The sequence below is a fragment of the Mytilus trossulus genome, chromosome 6 (genome assembly GCF_036588685.1).
Source record: "Mytilus trossulus isolate FHL-02 chromosome 6, PNRI_Mtr1.1.1.hap1, whole genome shotgun sequence".
Classification (NCBI taxonomy): Eukaryota; Metazoa; Mollusca; class Bivalvia; order Mytilida; family Mytilidae; genus Mytilus; species Mytilus trossulus.
Window position 1 is genome coordinate 48,414,346 of NC_086378.1, and position 19,646 is coordinate 48,433,991.

At 32.1% G+C, this 19,646-nt stretch overlaps 1 protein-coding gene across 1 annotated transcript in view; it reads right to left on the bottom strand.

Moving 5' to 3' along the window:
- Positions 1–19,646, bottom strand: part of LOC134722762 (uncharacterized) — a 127,645-nt gene that overhangs the window by 92,639 nt on the left and 15,360 nt on the right. The window contains exon 8 of the mRNA XM_063586388.1: positions 14,169–14,612. Within this exon, the coding sequence (XP_063442458.1) occupies positions 14,169–14,612 (444 nt within the window). The remainder of the gene's footprint in view (positions 1–14,168; positions 14,613–19,646) is intronic.

A 19,646-nucleotide genomic window follows, 5' to 3' on the forward strand; every position in this document is an offset into this window, starting at 1 on the left:
TGGCAGGTGTATTCTGACCTTGACCTCATTTTCATGGTTCAGTGGCCAAAGTTTTTTTAGTCTTTTGTTTTGTCTGTTATCATGTATATACATGTACTTGTTACATGGAAATATTTTATGATTTATATGTCAGTTGTGCTGTTTTTATTTGACCTTGACCTTATTTTCACGGTTCAATGCTCAGCGTTTTGTTTTTGTATTTTGGTCTCTTAAACCATACGCAATAGCTAGGTCAACTTTAAATATTGTATGGAATTCGAAGAATTTTTAGCTGTACATGTATGCCTGGCATGGTTCATGAGGGTTTGGATGGGGTTAAATGATTAGAGAATAATGCCCTTAAAGAATGAAAATTAGGGAATAATGTGCAAAAAAAAATAAAAAAATAGAGAATGTGTGGTCTAAAAATATAATGAAATTTGAAAGATTAATAAAAGAAAACGTTAATAATTAACTGGTAACAGAATTTTCCCTTCATAAAATTTAAAGAAAATTAACAAAATTGTCATTGTAAAAATATGATAAAAGTGAAAAAAAATTGGCAAAACTTTTTTTGTTTCGTGATAACAGACTATAGGTTTCATTCAATGTGAACTTGGTTTCCGATACTTCTACTCGGAATGTTAATTCAGTGTTTGATCCAGAGGGGGGCGTAGAGGAAATGATTAATCAGACTAGACTTCGTGAACATGGTGAACTTTACCATTTCCCGTGTACTACTATTTAATTTTTATACGACAATTCTTGACTTATAAAGATCTTTTAAGATGGAATTGACTGATTATTAAAGTCATGTGATTCGATATGGTGGAGTTGACCAGCAGTGCGTCCAATAAAACGTCTCTCAGTCATTTTGAAATTCAAATTACAGTAACACATTGCGTAGGCTGAGGATGACAATCGTGACATCTTCAAAGCCACACAGGATTTAGCAAGAACATATTGACTTCTATTTCACAATTCCACCAAACAGAAAGTAATGCTCTATAGACTATTACACTCTCATGAAAAAAAGTTCCACAGCAATAGTATCTAAATACAGAAACCTGTTTAACCCCAAACTGATATATATGGAATACTTTTTTCAAGACCAGACTGCAACCTGCCTGCTGGTTGTGGCCTTTATGTCTTCATTTGTTGGCTGGCATTCATAAGTTCGTTGTCATTTCAGACTCATTCTTAGCCTTTGATTGATTTGGAACCCTTTACTTCCCGTTATGTTGTTGGGTGAAACATATCAACCAAAAATTTGGATACAAATTGTTTGTTTGTCTTTTTTAACTCGTGTCGGTCGTATTTCAAATTCAATCGAATAGCCCAGCGTATATCTTGTTAATAACAAGTGAGGTTATTCTAACTTAACTTACAAGAAACGTGCAAGAATTTTCCATGCCTATATGTTTTATTGACAAATCAAACATTAAATGTATCAATACATAGCTCTTGGATCAAAATTATCATTTAATGATAGAAATGAATAGCATCTAAAATGTCCAACCCTTACACCTTACCAACAACTCCAAAATATGCATGCCCCACGCCAGGAACCGTTTAAAAAGTGCATATTTCACTTATTTTATGTTTTTAGTCCTAAAAAGGGACCAAAACATTTGTTCGCCTCGCTGCGGTCGCCTATCTTTACAAACTACAGCCCCTCTTTCAAAAAACCTGAATTGGCCCCTGTTTATATCTGACTATGCGGTTGGTATTTGCTCATTGTTGAATGCCGTACAGTGACCTATAGTTGTTAATTTCTGTGTCATTTGGTCTCTTTGAAGAGTTGTCTCATTTGCAATTACACATGCCACATCTTCTTATATGTAGTCAAAATCACTGAAAAGAACTGATGAGAACTTGTTACTTCAAGGAACTGGCACTTTAATCATGCAGAACAATACACATCAACACGTCATTATTGATAAACAAATGAAAGCCTTGCTGTTGTTTGGAAATCACAGTTCTCATTCATTTAAAAGAATGTTTTTACTTTTTTTTTTAAAGATTAAAGAAAAGTTGGGAAAACAATAGAGAATAATGCGTAAAAATCACTTTTAAAGAATAGACTTATTTTTTGAAGATTAGAGAAAAAAGGGGTGAAAATTTTTAAAATGTTTACAGAATATCAGAACCCCCCCAATTCAGACCCTCGTTCATCTGACCTGTACCTTATTTTGATCGTTCATTAGTCAATTTTCAGTTTTCTTGATTACTGTTAAGTTTATTTGGCAGTTGTAATATAGCTTCATGTTTAGGACTAAAAACATAATATTAAGAATAATTAAAGAGGCGAGATATTTCAGCGTGTGATTTCTTGTTTAAATTAGGTGATATAAGTTAAACTATCCCTTTTGGTATATTTCGTCTTTCTTGCGTGTTAAGGGCCCTAATACAATCATTATCATTTTGGGGGAGATTGTGATCTCGCCAACTTGTTACCCTTCCCTTTTACCTACACACCCACACACACTGTATATTTATGACTAATTCCGTGGTTTTACAATAATTTGTCGATAGTTTTGTCGTTTAAATGCAAATTTGGGCCTTTTGTTGTTTAATATGCGGTATGTGATTTTTTTCATGGTTCGTAGTACAATGACCTGCAGTTGTTAATGGGGTTTGGGGGGGCGGGGGGGGGGGGGGGGGTGTGAGACAAATTAAAGCCGCTTACTGTTTTCAACCCACTTTGTTAACTGTTATCAGCATTTTTTGCATTTTTGTTAACCGTTTGCCAAAATCGAGGTGAGATTAACATGTTTATGTATTTGTCAATAGTTTTCTCATTGGTCCTCAGTGTCGCATCACATTTCCCTCTATTATATTAGTCTGATGTCTGTATTTTTTGTTTTAATTTCATATAAAAGAAAGTAATTATACCAGTAATTAAAACAATTGTATCTTTCACGATTGTATAAAAGTACGAGAAGAAAGCTGTATACTGAAACTAATTATCAATATTGCCATAAATATTGGTGTAAAAGAAACATTTATTTTGTTGTTTAAAAAAGGACATTTTTTTTTGCAAATATGTAATGTTAATTGGCGATAATGCAGAAGTCGTTATTAACAAATACGCATTTTGTTTCGTGCATTTTTAAGTCTTGCACATGAAAGATATTGACAGTGTAGACACCAACTGCGTATTACATTTTCGTAAAGAAAAGAAATTAGCTTAGATTTTGTTTTTTCGTCTTCAGGACTACAACTATCAGAGAATAAATAAAGTCAAAAGATTTCCATGCATCGTCTTTACAACATCTTCATTAATTTCACAGTCACCAGTTTGTCTAGACATGCATGAAATTCAAACCATTTCAGGACTGCCATGGGTTCTACGTGGTCATGTCTTCCCTTCATTACAGGACCGTGTCATAATCGGCTGACTTATAATTAAATAAACATAGTCTGCGGCGGAAGCACGAAATGAGACCGCAAAATAACATGTACTCTATGGAACTCGGTAAAAAAGCAATAAATTGATGTGTGTCTCGCCTTTGTGAAAAACATTGTGAAAAACGAGACAAAGATGGTCGAGGCGTCATCATTTGTTAAGGTTTCTTCCTTTAGTTAGTCAGTTAACAGAGACTGCTTGTGATAATCAATGATACTCATGGAATTATTGTTAACTTGCTTTAGTCCTGAGCATGCATGGCATATTTGCCAATGGACGTTAAGCAACCTACAATCAATGATTAAGTCAACCAAGGAACATTACATCTATGTTCAATTTATAGATATAATTTATAAGAATAGAGAGCATATAAATCAATTATATATGATCAAACTTAAATGAATTAGTATTCTTTTATCCATCGTTTTGTTTGAGTTTATCAATGCTTACCGTGGCTCAGTTCAGTTTTCTGTGTAAGATTATCACATAAAATAATTATTTAACGTAATGACGTATGCATGGTACTGTCATCACTGATAATGATTCAGATGTTCTTTCGAGTGAAAAATAGTTAAACGAGTAAATAAAGGCGAATAGACACGAGAAGAAACGTAAAAGAGGCGAACAAGTATATAAGGACGAATAGACATTAGGGCGAACGGACCTATTTCTTCAAGTTTCAAGTTTTTATTTCTCAAGACCCTTAACCAGGGTATGTGAACAAATACAATTGAATACAATTTAACACAATATAACAAAATAGGTTGATTAAATGAACAAGTTAACATATATACATGATATACATTTCCAAATATATGGAAGACGAACATATTATATAAACAGTAACTTCAATCATTTTACTAAAGAAAGTATGATTTTACAAAATTTTGCAGCTTTGAATATTACATTATAATTGTCTGAGTTAAACAAAGCATGAAATTTATCAACATTTGGATTTGTAGTGAATTCTTTTGGCAATAACATTTTCCTCTCGTTTTTGAAATAAGAACATTGGAATAAATAATGAAATTCATCACCTAATGAGTTACAGTCACAAATATCACAAATTCTATCATCTCTTGCTATTCCCCAAAACCTGCCCTTTTCAACTGGCAGTTTATTATTAACACATCTAAAATTACATAAAGATTTCCTTAAATCTGTAGGAAGTTCTATTAAATATTTTTCAAAACAATGCTTTCTTTTAAAAATTCTATAATTGAGACATTTAGGTGATTCATACACAGTAGCACACCATTTCTGCTTAAATTGGTCACATAACCTTTGCTTTACAATCTTAGCTAGGTTGACAGATTTAGACACATTTTGAGTTAACCAATATTCAGAACAACCACATTCATTTAGAGTATTTTCAACACAACGTATCCATTCTGAATGGTACATATTTATGTTATGCATGGTGTATAACAATCTATACAAAATAGATGAAATCTTATCTTGCTTACTACACATGAATCTTTTCCATAGACCAATCATCCTACTTTTAATAAATACATCAATAGGATATCTACCTAGTTCTCCATATACAATGTATAATACAATTTGGAGTTGACTTCTTAACATTTAAAATAATCTTATAAAATTGTAAGAATAAAGATTCAACAGTATTATTGTTACTATAACCCCACACTTCACACCCATATAACAATATAGGTGCTACCATTGTGTCAAACATTTGTAATTGCAAATCAATAGGCAATCCTAGACTTCTACATTTTCTTAACATACTGTACATGGCTTTTCTACCTTGTTCTAACAATTTATTCTGGTTATTTTTAAAGGAACCGTTATACATAAATATAATACCTAAATAAGCAAAATCATCAACAATATTCAAAACCTCCCCATTCAGTGTAAATACAGGTTTATCAGGGGATTTACGTTTCCTAAATACAACAACTTTTGTTTTTGTAGCATTAATTTCAAGTTTCCAAGTCTTACAATATAAATACATGGAGTTAAGTGCAGCTTGTAACTCAGCCTTAGATTCAGCAAGTATAACAGTGTCATCAGCATATAATAATAGATACAATCTTAAATAGACAGAAATTTCATCAGTATCAAGAGCAGTATGAACAGCATTACAAACATCTGACAACCCATCATATGCATTAGATACAAACTGGACTAAATCATTAAGAAACAGCGAAAAAAGCACAGGCGATAGGTTTTCTCCCTGTCTAACACCAACATTACTTTGAAAATAATCTGACATTTGACTACCCTGTCGTACACAAGATTTAGCATTTTCATACATAGCATGTACAATATTAAACATTTTACCATCAATACAGTTTTGCAGTAACTTATTCCATAAAGCTGTTCTATTAATGGAGTCAAAAGCCTTGCGATAATCAATAAAGGCACAATATAGTGGTTTATTCTTGTGTAAGTACAAATCAATTAAACATTTAAGATTGAATATATGATCATAAGTTCCATAATTCTTTCTAAAACCTGCCTGTTCTTCACAGAGAACATTCATATTTTCAAGATAAACATTAAGTCTGTTATTTAGTACAGCTGTAAAAAGTTTACCATAACAACTAAGTATTGTAATCCCCCTGTAATTGTCAGGGTTAGTGACATCACCTTTGTTTTTATAAATTGGACATATAACACCAATCGACCATAAGTCTGGCACAATACCAGCTTCAAAAATAATATTAAACAGCTTCACAAATATAGGAAGCATTTTATGGCTTGAATACTTTAAAAATTCATTCAAAATTAAATCTGTACCACATGATTTGTTATTTTTCAAATTCTTAATTGCATTTTCAACCTCTTTTTCGGTGATAACAGCATTTACATTAATATTCAGATTAGTAACAGTATTTCTATCAACATCTACAAAATCACAATCATTGTCCTCTTGTGCATTGCTTAACTTCTTAAAATGCTCAAAAAAACATTCATTCGACACTTTTTCAAGTACCTTATTTTTACCATTACAATTTCCTGACCTATTTAACAATGTCCAGTAAGACTTTGGATCATTCCGACTAAGATTTCGGAGTTTCTTGACAAAGTTTCGTCTATACTCATTATATTGACAATTCAATACCTTTTTATAATTTTTACTACATCTGACTAAGTTATTCATGCTATCAACAGTTTTGACACGCCAATTATAACATTTGGCTTTGTGATAATCACTCCTTTTTCTTTTACAATATGCCTTAAACCATGGTTTATTAACCTTACACTTAGGTTTTTTTTCTACATTTCTTCTCACTAACATTTATTTCTTTTAACATATTACTATCAGTAGCAGCATGAATAATAATATCATTACATTCAACAACAAAGTCATTAATCATATCTTTGGTAACATATGTAACATCAAGTGAATCAAGTCGCTCATACAAGTCATTGATATTATCAGCATTTAAAGCATCATTAAACAGTTGACAGTTATTATTATCCCATTTAGGTTTGACAATATCGTTTTTATCAAAATTTTCAATGTCACATGTAACAATTGGATTACATAGTAATTCAATGTGTAAAGCATTATGCACATCACTTATCATATGATCAAAAGGTAAAATGTGAAAATCAGAAACAAAGGAAAACAAATTAGGTGACAAAATACAATAATCAACAGTAGAACAATTTTTACATGTCAAGGCTCCTTTTTCCTTATCTGTACCTAATCTACCATTTGCTATAAGAATTTCAAAATTTTTACATAATTGTAATAGTCTATTACCATAATTATTAACATTTTTGTCAAAGTTATAGCGAGAAGTTTTTACATCAAAATTTTCCAAGTTTACAACATCAACAATGTCTTCTAACTGGACAGAATTACACACGTAACCGTCCAGCAGAGTAAAGTCAGACTTAATGCCCGTACGAGCATTGAAATCTCCCAGCAGGCAAACGTTGTAGTCTTTCTCAGCAGTATGGCGGATTAAATCGGCTTCTATTACATCGAAAATGTCAATTTTACTATAGTTACTATTTTCTGGTGGTGTATACACAGAACCGAAAAGTACATTCTTATATAACACATCATTTACAGCTAACCATAATACATTTTCACATGAACTATGCAGCACTTTAACATTTTCATATATATTTTCCCTCACAAATACAATAATCCCCCCAGATTTACATTTTGCATTTGAACGATTCAAAGGAGGCAATGCCTTAAAATTTTCAATTTCAATATCATCATACTGATCCAATTTTGATTCACAAAAGCACAATACATCATAATTTGCACACAATTCCTCTAGATCAGGTGCTTTTAATTTGGATTTGATACCGCACACATTCAAAGACAAGATTTTAATAACACTATTAATATCGGATTTTACATTATTATAGAAAGACACACTTGCATTTTCCACACTGTTTCCATCATTAATACAAGGAATACCATCCCTTCCTTCATCACAAACACTAGAATTGACTGATATTTGAATAATTTCACTACATTTTTGGGCTTTAGCTATAGGCCTTCCATGCCTGTACTAATCAAGATCTCCCATTCCAAACAGACTGTAGTCAACATGGTCTACTCCAATTTTGAAGAGGTCATCGGGTGATTCAATAACAAACTTAGAATTGTTTTTCGTCAGGCAATGAATCTTTCCGTCACGAGTAAATACAGATTTCACCGTTTCAATCTTCTTAACAAACTGGAACAACTTGAATCTCATTGAAGTTAGATCTTCATTTATAAATATCGATTAATAAACAGGGTTATCCTTCAAGAGTTTTTTGTTAGTGAACATATTTACTTTTAAGTCACGACTGGACCGTAACATAATTATACCTGGTTTACTGCTGGGCCCTTGCCCTTTAGAGCCTATGCGATGACAAATTACAATGTCAAAGTCTTTAACAGTTACTTTCATGGCTTTACATAAGTCTTTGATAATGTCAATTAAATTCTCACCTTCATTTTCATGTATGCCGAAAATTCTGATATTCTCTCGTCGACTGTACTGATTTTGGTCATCAATCGCATAACGATTAAGTCGCACAGATGCTGTTAGTTTATCAATTTTCACATTTTGCGCTTCAGAGGTCATGTTGACCATCCTCGACGATATTACACTTACGGCCGGCAAAAGAAGTTTAATAACTTTAACTGCGGTAATGTCCGACTCGTTTAAACCTTGGTTTCCTTCAGTGGTTGCGCGGAGCAAATTCAGCAAGTCCATTGTAGGGTCACCAGCTTCCATTTTATCACTAAGGTCAGAACAGGCCTCTGTAAAATTGTTACAAACTTCGTTGAACGATTTCTTCTTTGGCGGCATTTTTTTTATTTTCGTTTCAAAATTTTACGATGATAATCCTGAATTAAAGTCACTTTCCAACTAATAAGTATTGTCTTAGAACTTCATTAATCATGATTTCAATGATTCATCTTAACATATGATGGCGATGATAATCGATTTAACATGACAATATTTTCGTCTGCCATTGCCTTTCATCAACCGGAAGCATCTTCGCAAACCCCTTATAAGTTTTATCTCCCCTTGTTGACAGAACGTTTAATATCCGGCAACCTGAAAGATACATACTGTGCAAACCCCTTATAAGTTTTATCTCCCCTTGTTGACAGAACGTTTAATATCCGGCAACCTGAAAGATACATACTGTTACATGTCAATAAACCTTGCTGTTTTTTTTTGTTTTTTGAAATATGATGCATACCTGCTATATTGGAAAACACAGCTTTTGTGTGCATAGCAGTAAGACCTGTGGGAAATTTTATGAATTGTTTGTTCAAAGCAAAAATAGACCGGCACACCAGCCTCACTGCTCTTCCGATGATCCGAACGCTCACACCCATTAAATCTCAAACTTCCCTAAAGAAGCAGCCTGTTGCAAGGTATCTCAGGCAAGTTAACACTTGTAACATTGAGTTCAATGCTTGGTTTCTTCTTGATTTCAAAAGAGAATTGTAAACCAGTCCGGTAATGAAGATGATGGAATCTGGCCGAAATCTATAACGAGAAAAGACCTCCTCTGCTGACATTGATTCTAATGGGTTGGATCTGTCGGCAAAAAATCGCGGACGAGCAACCCGACGTCTCCTCTGGCGTCTCCTTATCGCTCGATGTCCTGCAGCCGGCATTTTTATCTTGAGCACGAGATTCGAGACAGGTGCTTGCCATTCTCAATTTTTTTTAGTATACTCAACAGTCTGGAGCACGAATCTCGTACTCCAAATTTTTATGACCGCATGAAATTTGGAGTACAAAATTTTCGAGCACGAATTTGAATTTGGAGAACATATTTTGTACTCCCGAGTACTGAGCAAAGTTTTATGACCGCAAGGCCTGGCCTTTGTTAGTTCTGTCTGATTTTTAAAAGTTTCTTTTATATTGATCGGAGTTAAGGTTCATGTTCATTATATGACTGAACTAGTACATATTTTTATCAAAAAGGTCAGCTGAAGCACGCCTTTATTGCGTGATTTTTTGCAGTCTTGAAGACATATTGCTGGCATTTGACTAGTAAGTGCTCTTTGGTCAGGTTGTTGTCTCTTTGCCACATTCCCAATTTCCATTTTCGATTTAATAAATGATTCCGAAGAAAAATGTGCTTTCCAGTTTTCGAGATCTATAAGGTTACCATGTTCGAAGCTTTGTTAAAGGAATGATTATTATTGTCATGCTCCACTATGCTAATTTTTACATGTGTAGGTATAGTAGTTGTAGATATATTTATACCGAGCAAAAGCGAGATGTTTAATATCAACAAACAATATGGTTTAGCATGAGCAAATGAACATATATCATTACATAGAAGAATTATATCTATGCTGAACTCATTTGGATTTCAAACGTACGGCTAATATTGTAATATAAGAAAGAGATGATTTCAGCTTTCCAATTGTGAAATTTTCATTTCTTAGTAGCAATATTGTAGCACACCTGCATACGAAGTATATATCTCCCAATTGATACAATATTCCTGTGCTTGTATTTCTTATCATGATTTCTTTCATGGTTGCTTCTCACAAGAAAGCTATTAAAAAGCTTATAAAAAGAGTTCCAAATGCTGTATTGAAATCATATCTTGCTGCAGTGATGGGATATATATTTTCATAGCTATTATATTATAGCCGGACTTGTGATTTTTATTCTCCTTTTTCAAAAATTTGCAGAAAGTTTTTATGACTTTATTCCCAATAGGAAATTCAAAAGAAATCAAGAAAATTGAACTTCGTGATCAATTTTGGCCATCATTTGCAGAGACCAGATATTTCATTATTAACACATATTGATTAAAACCTTTGCCGAAGTCTTCCAGAGATACAAATATTTGATTTGCAAGTTTGATTATATTGATAGAAAACATATTTCAAGCAGAATTTCACACTCTAGTAATGTTCGTAACCGAAACCGTGACTGTTAATGTCGTCTTATTGGAAACTGGATTGTTCTGATTTATATTTTTGTATTAGTTATTATTGACTTAGATTTAGCTGTGAGTATTTGCGAATGCTATGAGAACTATGCTTGGTGTCTATTTTTATTGCTATTGATTATAGATGTTATATCACCTGCCACATAAAGACTGGTTTTTTTTTGTGTTATACCACATCATCTTTTTTATATTGAAGTTACTATGTCAAAATGAAAACATGTTGATAAAAGTTGAAGATATAAAATCTGTATCGGTATATAAGACAACCTGAATATTTTTGTAAATTTTGTCTCGAATACAAAGTTTTAAGAAGATATGCATAAATGAATAAATATGTACACGTATATCTGAATGCATAAAATACTATAGAATTGTTTTGAAATACTATGCATATTCATTCATATACAGTACCAGTTGAAAAAACACCATATCCGAAGTCACTTATTTTTCGGTTTATGCATACCTGCAAATAAGACACTAATCCTTTTCTTGCTAGTACCAACATACTTGTGATTGAGTGTTTTTCAAAGGGGATTAACACAAACTCTTGAAATCGAGTTGTTTTTGGAAGAAAAAAACGAATCACCATACACATGTTGCGTAAATCAGTAATACAAAAATGCTTGTTTTAAATAAAATAACACACAAGACCGGTACACACCAGACTAGTTCCAGTGAAATGTGAATCGTAATAGGTTCTGATTAACAACATAACTTTTTAAACATAAGAAGATAAAAGTGCGACACAATTTTCAAGTTTGTTCAACATGTTCAATTGATCAAACTATTGACAAGAACGGTAGTTGTAAATGTTTCTGTCATTTTGGTCTTTTGTGGATAGTTTTCTCATTGGCAATCATACCACATCTTCTTTATTATATTAGTAATATAAAATATCAATATCGTGAAGTCGGTGACTGACAAATCCGAAAAGTGACTAAACATTACATCTCATGATTAACAACATATGGACCTGTAAAATAACATGACCACATTATTTTCACTTCAGAAGAAAAAAGGTGCGACACAATTTTCAAGTTTGTTCAACATGTTCAATTAATCAAAGTTTAATTATTGACAAACGTAGGTCCGGCTCTGACGGACCCAATATGTGACAAAAATAAACACAACTCGTCACTTTCGTGCTGCTGACCGAACGTGAATTCATTTTACTCAGTAGTAGTAGAGAAATGTGTGACTGACAAAACATTGTTAATTCAGCATGATGAAAGTTCAAAGTAACTATAAACAGGAAGTGAGCGTCAGACGGATCCAAATAGAACTCACACATGTATTTGTTTTGTACATTGTAAGTCCTAACCGTCAAACTGATTACTTAACATAGAAGTGAAAAGTAGAAAACAGGCATCCGATGGATAAAAAAAGTCCCTCGCTTTACAAATAGTCACTGCCAATCTGCTTAAATTAAATAAAGTAATTCAATGATTTAATAGTAGGTTAGAAAATTTTGAAGGAAATATTTGTCGTACAAACAAACGAACGAATCGACAAAAGGCTATGAAATATATCGGAGGTAGAAAAAAACATGAATATATACTGTTGCAGAAGAATTTTATTTTAACAAATTTGTACAAGCATCTAATTATCTTCGATATAGAATGATCCTTAAATTAAAGTTCTTTAACAGTAGTTGCCATTGTCGTGTCATACCGGTTCTTCTTATTAGGAATCAGAAACTACAAAAAGTAAATAAACACATGTAGAATCAGGGTTAATGCACCATAAAGATGTCGTGCAGTTTCGATCTAAACTACAAAAAATGTAGTTTTTTCAACCGTAAGAATAAACTGTGATCGAGGTGTTCTGTGATAGAACTGTCCAATATACCTGTTTTAAAAATGTGTCCTTGGATATAACTATTAGCATCACATCTAGGGTATAAAAAAATTAAAGAAACCTGATCTTGATTTTTAACAAAAGCAGTTAATAGACCACTTTCGAGTTCATCCGTCACCGGCAAAAACTCGTCAATTATGCACGCCTTTATGACGTCATTTACCAGATAGAGGGGCTCGCCTGTATCCCTGCACTATTTACGTTCATCAAGCGTCTTAGTGATCGTCTTTGTGCAGGATAAACTAGAAATAATGGTTGCTCTGTAGGTACTTACTGACATTTCCCTAATGACAGCAGTGTTGATTGTCAATTTTGAGAATTCAATTTGCCGAATAATTCGTACAATATAGAATTTTAGTTTTCCAACCACTCGCTCAACATTGGAAGGAAGTGACGACGCCCCTAAACGCACAAATGACGATGATAAAGGCGCGTATAATTGACGAGTTTTTTCCGGTGACGGATGAACTCGAAAGTGGTCTATTGGATTTTCCGTGTGTAAGTCTTAATATTGAATAATAAAGATGATAAATGTTCAGTTCTGGTATTTCACCGTGGACAAAAATACACGTCGAGGAGCACTTATATCACGGATTAAAATTCGTAATAACCTTTTGTCTAATATGGCACTTTTAATATGGTAATTTTCATAAATTTGCTGTTTTAAAACTTTAAAATTTTCGAAATACTAAGGGTTTTCTTACACCGGAAGAAGATTTCTTTAGCGGTAATTGGCACAACTTTTTCGGTCCTCAATGCTCTTCAACTTTGTATTTGTTTGGCCTTTTAACTGTTTTGATATGAGCGTCACTGGTGAGACTTATGTAGATGAAACGCACGTCTGGCGTATTAGATTATAATCCTGGTACCTTTGATAACTATTTTAAACAACAAATTTTACTCCAAGTACAGGCGAACCTGTTTACCTGAAAAGTTTTAAGCCATTGCAGGAACTATATAAAATTTCACTTATATTTTATATTTCAGAAAACTACAAGTCTTTCAGCATTTTGCTGTTCATCTATTTTAAAATACAACACTTATGGATTTTATGATAATGAATGATAAGAGTGTAGTATGTTTACTTGTCTAATACCGTTCTTTGTTAATGCAGATGGGACTTGAGAAAAATTACACAAAATATACCTCTAGAATAAATGTAGAACACAGAAAATTTGTACAATTCAAAGTATTATATTTAAAATAAATAGTTTTGATACCAATTTAGAAACTATTAAATCTGAGTTCAACCTGCGTGGCAAAATACACTTAAACTCAATTTTGATAAATATCAGAAAACAATATTTAACTTTTACCTTTTTAAATGGTATATACCTTTTTAACAAAAAAATTCACTTCGATATTTCATATAATGATTCGATACATTTTATCTTTTTGGTGAAATAACTGAACGACCATAGGTCGAATGAAAATAAACCCTGAAAGAATGAGTCTTACTACATTTGTATGAACAAAAAAATAAAAGGACTATATATATAGGTACCTTGACATGGGAATGACCATATTCCAGTCGAACCCCATCCCGTACAAATTCCAATATTTCTGATTGTGTATGGGTTTGTGGTATCAGTCCATTCCATGAGTTTCTTTCCCGATTCGTCTTCTACTCTAATACGTGCATTGCTCCATTTAATGGTAAATGTTCTAAATTCATTTGAATTGAGCACTTGTCCTCGATACACTGCCAATTGCCTACCCTGTTTCCTGTCACGGATTACCGACTGTGTGTTACCCCAACCACCTAATACTATCTCATAAAGAGGATCGTTTGGATTGTTTGAAGACATCAAAGCAACGTGTGCATCGTTGTTGGCTTTTACTTTAAACCTAATACTTTGTCGAACTGGATTTCCCATAGCAATGTCATTGTCTGTCAGGGGTATGTATCTATAAAGGTTCGGGGTTTTTATTATTGGTACCTGACAATCTGTAAACATAAAATGGCTATATAAATTTATCAAAGTAGAAGTTATGGATAGCATGCGTAGTTTTGAATGAGAAGAACTAGAAATTATTAAATATATTTGCATAATTTAAAGTATACAGTGTCAAAACAGTTTTAATAATTATTTTCTGAAAAACGTACCAAATGAAATTTCTTCAGCATGCCAATCAATGTTATAACTCAAGGTATAGAAATATCATAACTATTCTTTACTTTATCATATACTTAAAGTAGATAACATATAATTTTACAGTATGATGTTAACAATAAATGTATGTGAATTCCATATGTTTCCAAAATGGTGTTAAGCGGTCTAATATGAAAATTTGATTACATGGTACAACGTTTATCACTTGACTTTACGTATTGTAATCTATTCACATGGTATTCCGCCGATATTCGGCAAATTCCGAAAAATACCCTTGAATAGCACGTTTTCAGTATAAAATATTGCAACTAAAGAAGGGTGCAAAACAATTATTACGATACAATAATTACTTTAGATGTATATTTTGATTGGCTATCTGCACATCACGTGTTATTTCTTAAGCAATTGTATCACCCAATAAAACTTCTCATTCATAATAAAAAGAGGTCTCACAATAAAGTGCATAGGAGAATTTAATAAAATAAATATAAAATTCGTGTTTTCATTATCCTAGCTATAACAAAATGTAATTATAAGTATTGAATACTTCTTTTTGTATCTTCATAGGGTTGTAAAAGCGTTGACCGCGTGCATATTTTTATAATGAAGCGCTTCCGCTCTTTATACAAAATCTACTTCGGTCAACGCTTTTACACCCCAATGAAGTTACAAAAAGAAGCATTCAATTCTTAAATATAATAAACAATATAAGATCAATGTAAAAAAATATCAACTTTTTTGTAAGAGGCTGAGAAACTGAGGAAGTGTGAGGTTTTATCGAGCCCTTCCGAATTTTAGTGTCAAATACAAAAACAAATATATTTTTGATAGCATTGACTTATTATTGGTTTTATACTGCATATTAAATTAATAGATCAATAATTATTTAAATTGTAACTTAAATATCAAATTTATTTTCATTCCTTAATGAACCCCTGATTGTGGAAACAATGCCCCATGATGAAATTAGCATTGCACACAATAAAGCTGAGTAATTATTATTAGAAATAAAACAAAAAATTGCAATACAAAACGTATTATGTAAAATACAAAACAATTTAAAAAAAAAATGATACAATAAAAACAATTTAAAAAGTTTCCAGCTTAATTTAGAAAGTTACTTTACAAAACATTAATGTTAACTTCTCCAAACAGTGTTCTTTATGTTTTTTTAATTTTTTTTATCTTCAAATAAAAAATGTATCGTGCTGCTCTGTTTGTATTCTGTTGCGTGCGGCATATGCTAAAAAGATTTCATATCGGATGTACTACAATTGAAGTCCGTAGACTTTTCACTTTTTAAATTTCTATGTGAGAACCACTAAAGGCTCAACACATTAAACTGTTATTTTTCTCCATTGTTGAAAAATGCGAAATATGATCAGAAAATGTCATTGTTCGTATCAAATGTATAATTCTAGTATGACGTCCTTATTACGCTTTGTTAACAAAGCCGTGTTCTAATGATCACAAAAAAAAAAAGTTTGACACATGCGCACGAACTTACTGTTTATATTAACGTTATTTCCATTTAAGCAGCTAACATAAACTTTTATTATATATTTTTATCAAACAACATATATTTGCCCTGCTTATAGTTATGAAACTTATCAAATATGAAATGTAATATACAGACTCCTCGAGGAGGACGCGAGAACAGCCAAACATTATTACGGTATTTTCGTATGCTTTGATCTATAAATATATTGTATTTGTCATATTACAATCGAAATAATCCTTCATGTCATGCTCTATGCTCATTTTAACATGGGTAGGCATTATATTTGACCACATTTTACACCTCGCTTACGCTCAGTGTAATATATCGACAAATATAATGGTCCGAGACCGTCCCTTGAATATAGTCCCTAGTGTTAACAGTGGGTTACTTGCCAATAATTTTAATACCCCTTCCAAATTTATTTCTCCATGTTTAATGCCTCAAATTGTAAGTAGGGGGTGAAATTACACTGTAAAAAAATTTGGGTCCAGAATTTTACAAGAAAGTAGTGATTTGGTCCAGCTGAAAAAGGTTAAAAATTAGCACTTCGGAAGCTGTCAAAAGATTTCAAGACACCCTAAACATAAAATTGTCCATATTTTGAGTTAGATGCGATGAAGTTTTCTATAATTTTGATATAATTTGTCCCAAAAGTAGTACAACACACTGTAAAAATTTCATTGAGAAAGCGCAGGTGGGATTTTTTTAATTTTCATTTATGTTCTAAAAGAAATGCACTACGAATTAATTGTGTTCTCGGACCTAAGAGGTGAAGTCTGTAAATATAGAATCTGTACTTTGGCAACTTCCCTTAATGATTTGGTGGTGTCCATTTGTCAAATAGCATGAAACTAAAGGATTTAAACTTTTATTTTATAGAATTTCTGCAAAAGTGACCAATTCTGGCATTTTATGGTCAAAATAGGCATTTTAAGGCTTTTTCAATATTGATGCATATATGGCATCCTGACTTTCTATCAGACAGGTTTTCATGTGTCAATACTTGTGTTTCTATGCCTTTATCTAGTTCTTTTACTTGTTTATGAACTCAGAATCTACAGAAAAGAAGATTATCTCAGACAATATGTACAAAATGTGTTGTATAAATGACCCTTGTCTAACGCCCTGTTTGCATGAAGTCAAAAGTGGGGTTCTTGGTACATAAAATTTGAAGTCCACAATAAAGACCTCACTAAATTTGTATCAAAAGCACTTTACAATGTTTATTATACCTGTTCCATCTCACATAATATCTTTCTTTTCTTCTGTAGGATAGCAAGTGGTTTAAATATAAGCCTGTTGAGACTAAAATTGGATTCAAGTTTTTCATTAAAAAGGCGAAAATCTTTGTATCAGACCATACTGTATGTAAGAAAAGTGAATTGCAAGAGCCTTTTTGTGCTCAGATTTGTTTTATCATGTCAAATGAGTGTAGAAATGATAAAAAAGACACAATTTTTTATTTCTTATAGCCTCAATAAGCATTTTTTTATGTAAATATGTGACACTGCCTAAATTGACCCTTATTTTTTTCCAGTCTTACTTGGCTTAAGACCCTTTTAAACTAATATGATATGTAGTTTGTGACTTTTCTTTCCATTTAAAGTACATTCAATACATATGTAAGGATTACTTATAACCAAAAAGCTTCACAAATTTAAAATTGCTGGAAAATATTACATCTTTATGTAAGGCCCCCTTTCATTGAAAAACCTCAATTTTTATGTCAAACTACATATCATATTGTTTTTTGTCCATGGATTTATGAGTTTTGAACAGCGGTATACTACTGTTGCCTTTATTTAGGCCCAGGCTGATATAAATTTGACTTTTGAATAATTATGCTAAGTCTGATAAATCAAATGAGTACTCTATTGCTTTAAGTACATATTAAATGATATATTAGGGCATTTAAAAAGTATTTTTTTGCAATATTTTAATTTTCAAAGCCCAAAATGTTGATAGTTGAAATTATCCAATTTTAACGTAAAAAATTAACACGCAAAGATGAGAATAGAATTCAACATATTGTCTATAACATATATTCTATGGTTATGAAAATTTGCAAGCAGTGTTATAATTTATTAGGCTTTGGTCATACCAAGTTTTTTTTAGGATTTGTCAACTCTTTCTATCTTATTAGGTCCGAGACCACAATTGTCGTCCCTTGATTTTCGTTGTTCACGAATATAGTCCCTAGTGTAAACAGTGGGTAACTTGCCAATAATTTTTATACCCCTTCCAAATTTATTTCTCCATGTTTAATGCCTCATTGTAAGTAGGGGGGTGAAATTACACTGTAAAAAAATTTGGGTCCAGAATTTTACAAGAAAGTAGTGATTTGGTCCAGCTGAAAAAGGTTAAAAATTAGCACTTCGGAAGCTGTCAAAAGATTTCAAGACACCCTAAACACAAAATTGTCCATATTTTGAGTTAGAGACGATGAAGTTTTCTATAATTTTGATATAATTTGTCCCAAAAGTAGAACGACACACTGTAAAAATTTCATTGAGAAAGTGCAGGTGGGATTTTTTTAATTTTCATTTTTGTGTTCTAAAAGAAATGCACTACGAATTAATTGTGTTCTCGGACCTAAGAGGTGAAGTCTGTAAATAAAGAATCTGTACTTTGGCAACTTCCCTTAATGATTTGGTGGTGTCAATTTGTCAAATAGCATGAAACTAAAGGATTTAAACTTTTATTTTATAGAATTTCTGCAAAAGTGACCAATTCTGGCATTTTATGGTCAAAATAGGCATTTTAAGGCTTTTTCAATATTGATGCATATATGGCATCCTGACTTTCTATCAGACAGGTTTTCATGTGTCAATACTTGTGTTTCTATGCCTTTATCTAGTTCTTTTACTTGTTTATGAACTCAGAATCTACAGAAAAGAAGATTATCTCAGACAATATGTACAAAATGTGTTGTATAAATGACCCTTGTCTAACGCCCTGTTTGCATGAAGTCAAAAGTGGGGATCTTGGTACATATAATTTGAAGTCCACAATAAAGACCTCACTAAATTTGTATCAAAAGCACTTTACAATGTCTATTATACCTGTTCCATCTCACATAATATCTTTCTTTTCTTCTGTAGGATAGCAAGTGGTTTAAATATAAGTCTGTTGAGACTAAAATTGCACTCAAGTTTTTCATTAAAAAGGCGAAAATCTTTGTATCAGACCACACTGTATGTAAGAAAAGTGAATTGCAAGAGCCTTTTTGTGCTCAGATTTGTTTTATCATGTCAAATAAGTGTAGAAATGATAAAAAAAAAAGACACAATTTTTTATTTCTTATAGCCTCAATATGCATTTTTTTTATGTAAATATGTGGCACTGCCTAAATTGACCCTTATTTTTT